Source organism: Staurois parvus, unplaced genomic scaffold (genome assembly GCF_062004578.1).
Source record: "Staurois parvus isolate SC_StPar_1 unplaced genomic scaffold, SC_StPar_1.0 ptg000126l, whole genome shotgun sequence".
In the NCBI taxonomy this organism is placed as follows: Eukaryota; Metazoa; Chordata; class Amphibia; order Anura; family Ranidae; genus Staurois; species Staurois parvus.
Genome location: NW_028317922.1, coordinates 1,884,536 through 1,896,780, shown reverse-complemented (window position 1 = coordinate 1,896,780; position 12,245 = coordinate 1,884,536). Strand labels below are relative to the sequence as shown.

The following is a 12,245-nucleotide window of genomic DNA, read 5'->3' as shown; positions in this document are numbered from 1 at the left end:
TCCTGCACATCCTACTAGATTTTGTATAATTTAAAGTGGGATTCCTTCCTAATGGCTTCAGTAGGTGTGCAGACCCAGCAAGTTCAGCACATGTACAGTATTTTACCAGGAGTGTCTAGATTGGTTTAATGTGTGAACAATTAATGCACACTGAAATATCAATTTTTGGAGGACTGACCCGTATAGTCTAAATTCTATACAATCCATTCCTGCCTTAGTGGCACTGGGGACTTTTGTTACACAGCTTTGTGCTGTGTAAAATAGTCCTTTCTTTTTCATACATCATGGGACACAGAGCTGGTTTACTAATCATGACCATTTGGGTTATGCATTACCTTTCACCAGAGTCGAAGGTGATGGTTGCTGATGTGCAGCTCTGACCAATTTGCCACATGCTCAAAGGTTCCCTGTTGGGATCAGGAGAATGGTGTTTCGGATCAATTACTGCAGCCATGGGCTAAAATGTTTGGTACCCGGGCCCCAGTACAACTACAATTTTTGGAGCTGGACCCTGCGTTTTCAGAACCCTGTGCAATGATTATTAAGCCTGCTCTCTGTCCCGTGATGTATGAAAAAGAAAACTGGATTTTTGTCCTTACCTGTAAAATCCATTTCTTGGAGTAAATAATGGAACACAGAGGTCCCTCCCCTCTATTTTCGGGGGTATTGCTTGCTACAAAACTGAGGCCTTCCTAGTGGGATTGGGTTATATAGAGCAGGGCTTCCTGTCTTTGATTGCCAGTGTCCATTCACCTGAAGGTGGCGCATAACCCAGGTGGGTCATGATTTTAGACCTATTCTGTATCCCGTGATGTACTCTAAGAAATGTATTTTACATGTAAAGACAAAAATCCAGTTTTTGCTGTGCTGTGCAAAATAGTCCTTTTGCATATCCTATGGCAGTTTCTCCCCGGCAGTGTTCCCTCCAGTTTTTGGGGTGTTTGGCCGTTTTTGTTTCCTTTGCTAGTGACATGTGGAACTGACAGCACTCAAAGGGGACAGTCTGGTGCAGCATATGTACACAATGAAGTCATCTTGCATGCCATTTTACTGGTTCCTGAGCACAGTACACTGTTCCTGAACTGCTGGTCCTGCATTGTCGCACTCAACTGCAATCCACAAGTTCTGAGGGATACTGGAATCAAGCTTTCTGCCTTCAGCTCTAGACAGCCACAGTTTTTGCTACTTCTACCAGGCAGAGCAAGTATTGGGACACTTGTTTATTGTGGGGTTGACTTACCACATAGGTGTTCTGGCACAGGCCAAAACTCCTCTCAGCAGGCAGATAGGTGGGGGAGGGAAGGATTATGGGGTGGACTCCCAAATCCTTCTATCAAGTCCCTCTGAAAGTACACCCTGCAATGCCTCTCCAGAGGGTCAGATTATCTCTGAATCTCTGCCCTTATTTGGTATTTCCATGGCTTCAGGGGCACAATCCTCTACTTCCTTTGTATCAAGAGAGGAATTTTCTTAAGCTATATTTAGGCTGCGTGATCAGCTGTCAGGAGTTCTCACTGGTTTAGAATACTTGGAAAGCAAACATGGGCGCTTTCATTCTCCTCCTTTGGTTTTGAGGGAGTATGAGCCATCAAAAGATAATCCTGCATGATGAGGAAATGGAAGCTGTTGAAGACTGGAGAAATCTTTTTCAGATGCAGAGGAACATGGCAGGCCTCCTGGGGATGTGCACACTAATCTGAAGTTACTGCTATCAGAGTCTTCTCCACTAAAGGTCTCTGATTTTGGGTCCTGGCAGCTGCGAAAAGATTCCAAGTCCTTTCCAGTACACCTTCACTTGCAGGAAGTGATGTATGCCCATTGGGCTCACCTAGAGGTGTTCTTACCGAAGCATTTTTCCCACCAGTACCCTATGCAGGTGGAATTCTACAAAAAATGTGGCACTCAAGCAGCCTGGCCATTTCCTGCTTGAATAAGACCTTGGCAGTCCAAATGCATAATGTCCTTGTAGTTAGACACCATGCATAAGAGGTTAGAGGTCCTCTTTAGGGCACCCTTCTCTCTAGTAGGAGTGGCTCTGCAGCCTACCGTGCCTGGAGTGGGAGTTTGCCAAGTCCTTAGAATCTCAGGGAAATGTGTGCTTCATTCCAGGGTATCTGAAAACCCTGAAGCTAATTGAGAGTCTGCCATTTGAGGATGAATACTTGATTAGATCATCCTTAGTTGTCTTCATCCAGAAGGTGGGGAATGGCACACTTTTACCCCAAAGAAGAAGGTGAAAGTTACACATCAGAAACCAGTGACGGCATTGGTTTCCAAGAAGAACTCCTTTCTTAAGAAACCAGCTACGGTCTGTGAACAAAAGCCTATGTCTCAATTTCAAATGAAGAACTGGGTCCCTAAGTGAAGGAACATCTACTGGCTTTCGTGGCTGCAGGATTGCTCCCAAAGTGTTTATCAAGGCATTTGCTTTAGTTTTGGGGTTGTTGAGAACCAAGGGTATCCCCTTTTGTGGGGTACCTGGATGACCTGCTTCCCAGGGACTAGTTGGTTCAGATACTAATGTCAACTCTTCAGCAGGTAGTACAAGTCCTGTACAGGTTTAGGCGCTGAGGTTTAGGTTTTGAGTTCTGACTGTGCTTAGGCTTAGCATTCCAGCATGGTGAAAAGATTGCTTCTGTAGGAGAAATGCCTGTCTCTGTGAGCCCAGGCGATGTCCCTGAAGTTGTTGGACAGTCCGTCCATTTTGACATGCATGAAAGTGCTCGGGAAAATGGTAGCCACGGTCATTGTAGTCCCCTATGCCCAGTTTCACAATGCAGAGCTCTACAGCCCTGGCCAAAAATTTTGAGAATGACAACAAATATTAATTTACCTGCAAGGAAACACATGCAGTCATCATTGCTTTACACAAAAAAGGGATTCACAAGCAAGGATATTGCTGCTAAGATTGGACCTGAATCAGACATTTATTGGATCATCAAGAACTTCAAGGAGAGAGGTTCAAGGTGAAGAAGGCTTCAGGGCTCCCAAAAAAAATCCAGCAAGTGCCAGGACCATCTCCTAAAGTTGATTCAGCTGCGGGATCAGGGCACCACCAGTTCAGAGCTTGCTCAGGAATGGCAGCAAGCAGGTGTGAGTGCATCTGCACGCACAGTGAGGCAAAGACCTTTGGAGGATGGTTTGGTGTCAAGAAGGGCAGCAAAAAAGCCACTTCTCTCCAGAAAAAACATCAGGGACAGACTGATATTCTGCAAAAGGTATAGGGATTGCATTGCTGAGGACTGAGGTAAAGTAATTTTCTCTGATAAATATCCTTTCTGATTGGGGCATCCGGAAAAAAGAACGCTACAAAAACATCCTCCGAGAGCAATTTCTCCCAACCATCCAAGAACCGTTTGGTGACAAACAATGCCTTTTTCAGCATGATGGAGCACCTAAGGAGCCATAAGGAAAAAGTGATAACTAAGTGGCTTGGGGAACAAAGCATCTAAATTTTGGGTCCATGGCCAGAAAACTCCCCAGATCTTAATTCCATTGAGAACTTGTGGTCAACTTTCAAGAGGCAGATGAAAAATGAAAGACGAAAAAAAACCCCCAAAATTCTGACAAAGCATTGATTATGCAAGAATTGGCTGCCATCAGTCAGGATGTGGCCCAGAAGTTGATTGACAGTATGCCTGAGTGAATTGCAGAAGTCTTGAAAAAGAAGAGTCAACTCTTCGCATAAACCTAATGTAATTGTCAATAAAAGCCTTTGACACTTATGAAATGCTTATACTTCAGTATACCATAGTAACAAAAAGATCTAAGAACCCTGAATCAGCAGACTTTGTGAAAATTAATATTTGTGTCATTCTCAAAACATTTGGTCAGGGCTGCACAGCTCAATCTCCTGTTGGTATGGGACAAACGTCGGAAGTCCAGTGCATCTGACGCCTAAGGCCAGGTCAGCTTTAGAATGTTGGGTATCCATGCTGAATGCCAGAAAATGTGTTCCTTCCAAAGAATTGGATGGTCTTGGTGATGGATGCCAACCTCTTGAGCTGGGGAAGTGTTCTAGAGAAACTCTTGGTTCAAAGAACAAGGTTGTCAAAAGAGCAGAAGTTCCTGATCAATATCCCTGAACTTCAGGTGCTTTGGCTGGCTCTCTTGGGCTGCCTGTCTTTTTAGGTCCAATGCAATGCCACAAAGCTGCTTAAAAGGAGTCAGATCTGATCTTGTCTTGGGCAGAACCTCACATTTCGTCCCTCTCTGCCATGCACATTCCTGGGGTGGAAAATTGACAGGGGGACTTTCCCAGCTATCGGCAGCTGAATCCTGGATAATGGGCCTTTCGCCCAAAACTGTTCCTAAAGATTTGTCTAGGGGATGACAATTGGGTCACTTAGTGTCCAGCTTAAACAACAGAATGGAAAGGTTTGCGTCCCAAACCAAAGATTTTGTCAGGCATTTTGTGACAGATGACATGGTGATACCTTAGGAAAAGATTTCCCTCCAATGCGGCTTCCTCATCTTATATTGCACAGAATAAAGATGGAGGATATTCCAGTGACTCTGATTGACCTCCCTTTGCCATGAAGAAGCTGTTATGCAGAAATCCTAAATCTGTTGGCAAATGAGCCCTGGGCTCTTCCAGATTGGCCAGATTGCTGTCCTAGTGCTCGATCTTCCATGGTTCTTTTTGGTTATTGGCTTTGATGGTGTGTCTAGTCAAGCCAATGTCCTGAGGGATAGGGGTGTTTTTGTTATTCCTACCCACCTCAAGGCAAGAATGTCGATCTCCAGGAAGTTGTACCACCGTATATGGAAATCCTTTATCATTTGCTGTAAGTACCTTCAATGGACAGATCTCAGCATTGGCAAACAGCAAGTTATTCCTTTAGACACTTTGACAAAATAGGCCATTAGCTATTTTAAAAAGACAAATATGTAAACTGTTGTCATTTCTCTGTTTACAACTGATGTTGTATATTTTAAAAAAAAACTTGGATGTATTAATCTGTTTTTCAAAAGATTGGAATCTCCTTACAACCAACTGAAATTCAGACAAATGTGTATGCATCTCCAGTGGAAGAAATGATCCTAAAGGTATGTATTTTGCATAGATTTGCAATTTATTATGATTCATTTGTGTGGCTAGTTCTTCCATCTCTATCGGCTCTATCTCTCCCGTTCTCTTTCTTCTGCTTTCTCTTGGGGTCTTTCTCCATCTTCCTTTCCCTATTTCTGTCTTCCTCCCCCCACCCTCACCTCCTCTCTAACCCCTCTCTATCCTCCTACCCTTCCCCCACCCTTTTTTTCTTTCTTTTCCTTTCTTTTAAATTTGTGATACATGATGAGTGTTTGCAGTTAATGTACATCTTAAAGGTTTTGTTCTTTGTAGGCCACTGAGCAATTTGTCAGTGATGTTCTAAGAGATGCTTTAGCTGTGGCATATCAGATGACTTCTCGGAAACGGTATGTAAATCTGTATATAGTCTATAAATAGTTGGATATGCAAATTATTTATCATGGCTATACCACCCTGTTCTAGATTTCTGTAGATTGCATTTAGTCTTGGTTGATGATTTCATATGCTTTACCTAGTTCACAAATTCTGTATAATGGCTTATGTGGAGTTCCATTACTATGGCTTTAAATAACCAATTACTTTTTCCATAGCGCACATGAGGATACATATATTCACTGAGGTATAGTGAAACCCCTAGCAGGTGGTGTACCTAGAAGCTGAAGACTCCTCCTACATCTGCCTATTTCTTTGCCAATAACTGCACTCTCAAATTGCCATTGCAGTTGGAAAGAGGTGTAACTAGAAACTGATATTGCCAACATCTTCATAGTAAAACATTTGTATTGTTAGAAAACCCCCATAATAGGACTTTACAGGCAAAATTATACAGCTGTGTTAAAAGAGGTAACATCAATTATTTATATAGATCAATAAATGTATATTATGTCTTTTAACACAATTGTATCATCTTGCCTGTAAAATCCCATTATGGGGATTTTCTAATAATGCAGTTGTTCAGATTGCCATTGAGGCTTTCACAAAGCTTTGATCTAATATAAAGAATGTGTTGGACAGGAAAAATCTTCGTCCCACTCCTTCCCTTTGTATTTCATTTTGTCTGCAACCCACAAAACCATAGTATTTCATTGGATTCTCTCAGCACAACCTGTTTACATTCTCTGTACAGTTTTTGACTGCCATTATTACAGTATTGTCAAATAAGTATAATCATGTTTTGAGGATAATTGAATTTCAAACTGGGACATTTTATGTTATGTTACATTTCTTTTGTGAATAGGGCTCCAAGAGAAATCACCATTACAGACATCCATCAAGCCATTTGCAACATTCCGTTATTTGACTTTCTCACAAACAGGCACATGGGTGCTTTGAACATGGATGATGAACTTTCTTTGAAATAAATCTAAACTAGCCTTAGCACTGCACAGCAAGAGTGCAGCTCGTCAAACCACATGTCGTCAGAGTCATATGAATTTTTGCAGTCTTCATTTTTTTTGTCTCATTTTAGTTTGATATATTGCTCTTCTTTGACTTATTTTTTTTTGTTCTATTGCTTGCTATCTCCAGCATGTAATAATGTATGCAGCTTCATATATCTATGTATGTATATTTGTTGTGTGTCCACTTGAAAGACAAGATACTGAAGAAAAAAAAAAAACCGTCTCCACCGTTATTTATGATTACTAAATATGTGTTGATAAAGGGAAACTATAAAAGGTGGTTAGTCCTGGGGTAGAGTATTTAAGATGATTTATATACAGTTAGGTCCATATATATATGTATTTGGACAACATTTTAGTTTTTTTCAGGTATTTACCAAAACATATTCAAGCTATAGTTCTATAATGGATATGGGCTGAAAGTGCACACTCTCACAGGTTTAATTTGAGGGTGTGTACATCCAAATTGGCGGAAGGGTTTAGGAATGACAGCTCTTAAAAGTAGCCATCCCCCATTTTTAATTGGACAGTAATTTGTAATTGGACAGTTGAATCAAAAGCTGTTTCATGGCCAGGTGTGGGCTACTTCGTTATTTCTTCATCAGTTAAGCAGGTAAAAGGTCTGGAGTTGATTCTAAGTTTGGTATTTGCATTTGGAATCTATTGCTGTGAACCTACACCATACGTTCAAAGGAGCTGTCCATGAAAGTGAAACAGGCCATTGTAAGGCTTCAAAAACAAAACAAAATCCATCAGAGAGATAGCAGCAACGTTAAGAGTGGCCAAAGCAACAGGTTGGTACATTCTGAAGAAAGAACGCACTGGTGAGCTCAACAACATAAAAAGGCATGGACATCCACGGAAAACAACAGTAGTGGATGATTGCAGGATCCTCTCTATGGTAAAGAAAAACCCATTCACAACATCCAGACAAAGAACACTCTCCAGGAGGTGGGCGTATCATTTTCAAAGTCTACAATCAAGAGAAGACTTCACGAGAGCAAATACAGAGGGTTCACCACAAGGTGCTAACCATTCATAAGCCTGAAGAACAGAAAAACCAGATTAGACTTTGACATTGTCATCTGTAAAACATCGTGCAGGCAGTGTGATGGCATGAGCATGCATGGCTTCCAGTGGCACTGGGTCATTGGTGTTGATGATGTGACAGAAGCAGCCAGATGAAGGAAAAGCAGTGGAGTATTCTGCAATGGCCGAGTCACTCACCTGATCTCAACCCCATTGAGCATGTATTTCACTTGCTGAAGGTAAAACTAAAGGCAGAAAGACCCACAAACAAAAAACTGAAGACAGCTGCTGTTAGAGCCTGGCAAGCATCAGAAAGGAGGAAACCCAGTCTTTGGTAATGTCCATGGGTTCCAGGCTTCTTGCAGTCATTGCCAGTAAAGGATTCTCAACAAAATATTAAAAATGAACATTTTATTTATGATTACATTCAATTGTCCAATTACTTTTGGTCCCTTGAAAAAGAGGGGATGGCTACTCTTAAGAGCTGTAATTCCTAAACCCTGCCTCCAATTTGGATGTACATACCCTCAAATTAAACCTGAGAGTGTGCACTTTCAACCCATATCCATTATACAACTATAGCTTGAATATTTTTGGGAAATACCTGAAAAAAACAAAAATTGTGCCTGTGTCCAAATATATATATAGACATAACTGTATATATATTTTTAATTGTTTTATGATATACAGGGGTTGAACAAAAACTAGGAAACACTACATAATTTGCAGGTGTGAAAGTGACGACACATTTTGAATTGAAGTGATGTAACTTCTGCTTCCACTGTGTGATGAGACATCTAGCTAACAGCTGAGAAGCCTCACTTTTGTCATTCACTGTGTGCGCTGCTAGTAATACAGGTTCATGTCAGGGCTTACTGAGTTTCCAAGAAGGCAAAATGTTGGTGCCTGCTTATCTGGTGCCTCTGTGACTGAAGTTGCAGATCTATTTGCCATGTCACAAAGAACAATATCAACGTTTATGGCAGCATATACAGTTTCTGTGAAAACGTCATCTGATAAGCATAAGTGCAGTCAACTGACTGAAAGGGACATATCGCAGGATTATGACCCAGTATAAAAAAACAACTGCTGTAAAAGTGACTACAGAGTTCAATCTCAGTCTTCAAGGAACTGAGATTGAGCTCTGCAATCATTTTTGCAGCAGTTGTTTTCTTATTCTGGGTCATAGGTGTCACTTGCAATGTCATAACAGGTATATAAAAAAAGGGTAATGGTACAGTTTGGATTCCAACAGGATCAACTGTACTAGTGCATTCAAAGTTGTACACAATAATGTAATGCTGACCAATGTCTATGGACCATCTGTAAGAAGTCCTCCTAGAAGTAGAGGCAAATAGTGAGGCAGTGGCATAGGTAATACTGAGAATTAAAGGAGGAGAAATAGAAGGGATGGAGAAGGAGAGGAATGGGGGGGGGGGTGAAGGCTGAGGCACAGGAGTCTCAAATGAAGGGAAAAAAGGGAGGAACAGAAGGAAAAATAGAGGAGGTATGAACAGACAGAAGGGGGCCTGAGGAGGTACACTGAGAGGACAGCTGAATGGAGTGCACCATCACTCACACCCCATGATTTAATCCAAGTTGACCAAACTGTCAAATTTCTTGAGAATCTTAAGACTCATAAGATACTATGTACAAGAGTAAGATATTGTTGATGGATGTTTGCCATGTGGGTACCATAAAAGATGGGGAAAACTTCCACTTTGTAAGAATTCCTTTACATAGCTGCTCAACTCTGCTCCTTCCAGAATACTCAAGAGCAACAACTTTGGATCCAAACTTAAGGCTAAATTGCAGGTAGTATTAATAGTTCCCAGCATTGTGTCCCAGAAGGGACAAATCTTTGGGCATGTACAAATCCCATGAAAGAAATGTGCCTTCAGTAAGCTGACAGTTCCAGGTATAAGCTCGTACAAACTGGTTCCTTCAGCATGAAACAGCTGTAAGGTTACAAGTGTTAGACCAAGACAAAAGTTCCACAGGATCAGAACCATTTGGGGTTAACATACCAATCCCAAGGTCCATAACCATTTTGAAATCACTGAGAATAATATTATTGTAAACTAGCTAGTTTTGCCACCACAGTGGAAAGGAAGTGTATGGAAGGTGATGGAGGTACGTAGAGACCCAAAAAAACAATCTCCCTATTATCATTTAGAGAGTATAAAATTATATAGCGACTATTCAGATCCAGTACCAGGTCCAATAAACAGAAAGAGAGGAATTTATGTATTAACACACTAACTAGAATAGTCAAAATAGGCGAAATGATAATAGTGAGCAACCAGGGTTTTCTTAAACTAAGTACTTTACTACCCACTAGTTGTGTTTCTTTAATTATACAGATGTCAGGGTGGTACTTCTTGAGAAACTGGAAGACCATTGGAGCCTTTAACCCCCTAGTATTCCATGACATTATGTTACACACAGACATAGTAAAAGGAGAGAGGTATCCTGACATTGGTCTGGGGCCAGGTATAGATGGCCATGTGATTAACATCAATACTGTATCTAGCACAGAAAAATAAACACCCAACAGGAAACTAGTTTAACATGTAAAAGCAAACAACTCCCCCCCCTCCACCATACAAAAAAAATCTTGGAGGCCTAGAGCCCAAACCAAAACATGGTAGAAGTTACCAACTGGGGGCACAATGTGCAACTGAAGTAGGAGAAGATAGTTCTTTCAGTGAAAAATGTCCCGGTGGCCAAGCATAAAAGCACATGCAGGTAATACAGGGGGGCACAAACGTTAGAGGTTATAGATAAACTGGTATTCAGGTAAATGGTGAAAAGCAGAGGACCAGCATAAAAGTAAGAGGCTCTAGTATGCACTACAGGTAATAGATGGATAGCTGACAGCACCTATGCATTTGTTGATTGTACCAGGCTTAAAGGAGAGGTGCCTTAGTCTCTGTAGCACTCCAGCATCCTGAGAGACCGGAAAGTAAGAGATTGGCAACTTCATACATAAACAGCAACAGTGCAGTCAGAGTCCAAGGATATCCAGAGTAGTAAATGATGGACAATCAACATAAAGGAAATAGTGCTGTATATCAGTTTCAATCCCAAGTAATGAAAGAGCATCCAATAGATGCCAAAAAGGAAATGTAAACAGAACAGCCCTGAGATAAGATTCAACAGGTTACTTGCATGGAGGCTTCCAGCTAGGTCATTGTTCTCTGAATCACACTGTGCTTAACCCATTTTTCATGTAGCTTTGTTCAAACTGCATCGAATGACTTGCGTGGTGTGTTTACCGAATAATCGGGAAAGATCAGCAGTTTGGTATTACCAGAGAGATTTCCTTGAGTCAGGTCAGCACAGAGGAGCAGGTCTCTGTCTTTGAAATGCATGAGTTTAAAGATGAATGTGTGGGTAGGTGCTCTAGGGGGTTCCAAGCAGTAGGGATGCAGTGGGCACATTCCACTGTGAACAAGGGTAAGAACTTGGCATTAAGAAGTAGCTGTGTAAATTCTCAGTGAAGGTAGTCAGATCAGACCCTCTGCCACTTCTTGTAGACCTAGGATGCTGTGCAGGTTATTCGGACAATTTCTATTCACATCCTCCACCCATAATTCAAGGTGGCTTGTGGAAATCTGCCACATTGTCTCTCTGATGGTCTTCAGTTGAGGAGATTCATTGCTCCTCTTCAGTGATTCTTTATCTGAATGAGTCCAGGTCCCTTCTGCTCAACTCAATATTTGTTTACAGGTGATTCATCTTGGTAGTGAGGGCTATCTGGCAGATAGCAATATCAGTCATAGCCGCTAAGAGAGCCATAGCATTCTCCTTTGAAAGGTGCTGTGTCTCTGTGTAGCCATGTCTGCAGAGAAGGAGCTGGAAGTTCCAGCAAGGTCAGAGGATCACTGAAGGAGGTCATGCGGTGAGAGGGTGGCTTGCTTCTTCCTCTGGTCATGACTGATGGCTAGTGGGCAGAGTGGATGAGCAGTAAGGGATACCACTAGCCGCATGCCGCCCAGCCACTGTACATATACGGCGGCAGGGCGTCACTCACAGACAAAACTACATTTTAAGACGTGTGTTTTGTAAACAAATAGGGGGCGCATGCGAAGCGCGCCGCCGCCCTATTTTTCCCGCGGATCACCGCCGCAGATGTCAGTCGCCGGGTCACAGCCGCTCCTTAGCGGCTATGTCTCGGCGATCGGCGGCAAACAGTGACAGAGAGCACAGCTGCAGTAGCTGTGCTGTCTGTCACTTCCTTCTCAGCTCGAGGATGAGCTGATCGAGAAAGAACAGTTTCTCTTTCTCGATCAGCCTTGTCCCGCCCAGCACACCCCCCCGCCCCCTAGTAAAACACTCCCCTCACTCCTATAACCCTTCCCTGAAAAATAAAGTTAACCCCTTCCTCCCCATTGCCAATAGTACAGTGTCAGTTTTTTTTTTTTTGCTCTGATCACTGTATTAGTGTTTTTGGTGATGTCAGTGACCCCAAGTCAGTACCCCCCAATGTAAAAATGTCCGCCGCAGTCCCGCCATAAGTCGCTGGTCGCTGCCATAAGTCCCTGATCGCCGCCATAATTCGCTGATCGCCGCCATTATTAGTATAAAAAAAACCCTAAAAATCCCAGTATCTTTCCCGCCATTTGTAAACGCTATAACTTTCAATTAATTTACACGTATTGGGTTTTTTTTTAGCAAAGACATGTCGCAGAATGCATTTTGGCAGAAATTTATGACTAAATTTGATTTTTGCATTTTTTTTTACTGGACATGTTTTATAGCAAAAAGTCCAAAATATTGTT

The 12,245-nt window shown here is 42.0% G+C and overlaps 1 protein-coding gene across 6 annotated transcripts in view; it reads left to right on the top strand.

Moving 5' to 3' along the window:
• YEATS2 (YEATS domain containing 2) overlaps nucleotides 1-6,650 on the top strand; it is an 87,128-nt gene extending 80,478 nt beyond the window's left edge. For all 6 annotated transcript variants that reach the window (XM_089672341.1, XM_089672340.1, XM_089672339.1 and 3 more), the window contains 3 exons: nucleotides 4,975-5,049; nucleotides 5,345-5,418; nucleotides 6,270-6,650. In XM_089672341.1, the coding sequence (XP_089528467.1) occupies nucleotides 4,975-5,049; nucleotides 5,345-5,418; nucleotides 6,270-6,393 (273 nt within the window). In that variant the 3' untranslated portion in view covers nucleotides 6,394-6,650. The remainder of the gene's footprint in view (nucleotides 1-4,974; nucleotides 5,050-5,344; nucleotides 5,419-6,269) is intronic.
• Nucleotides 6,651-12,245: the final 5,595 nt, after the last annotated feature.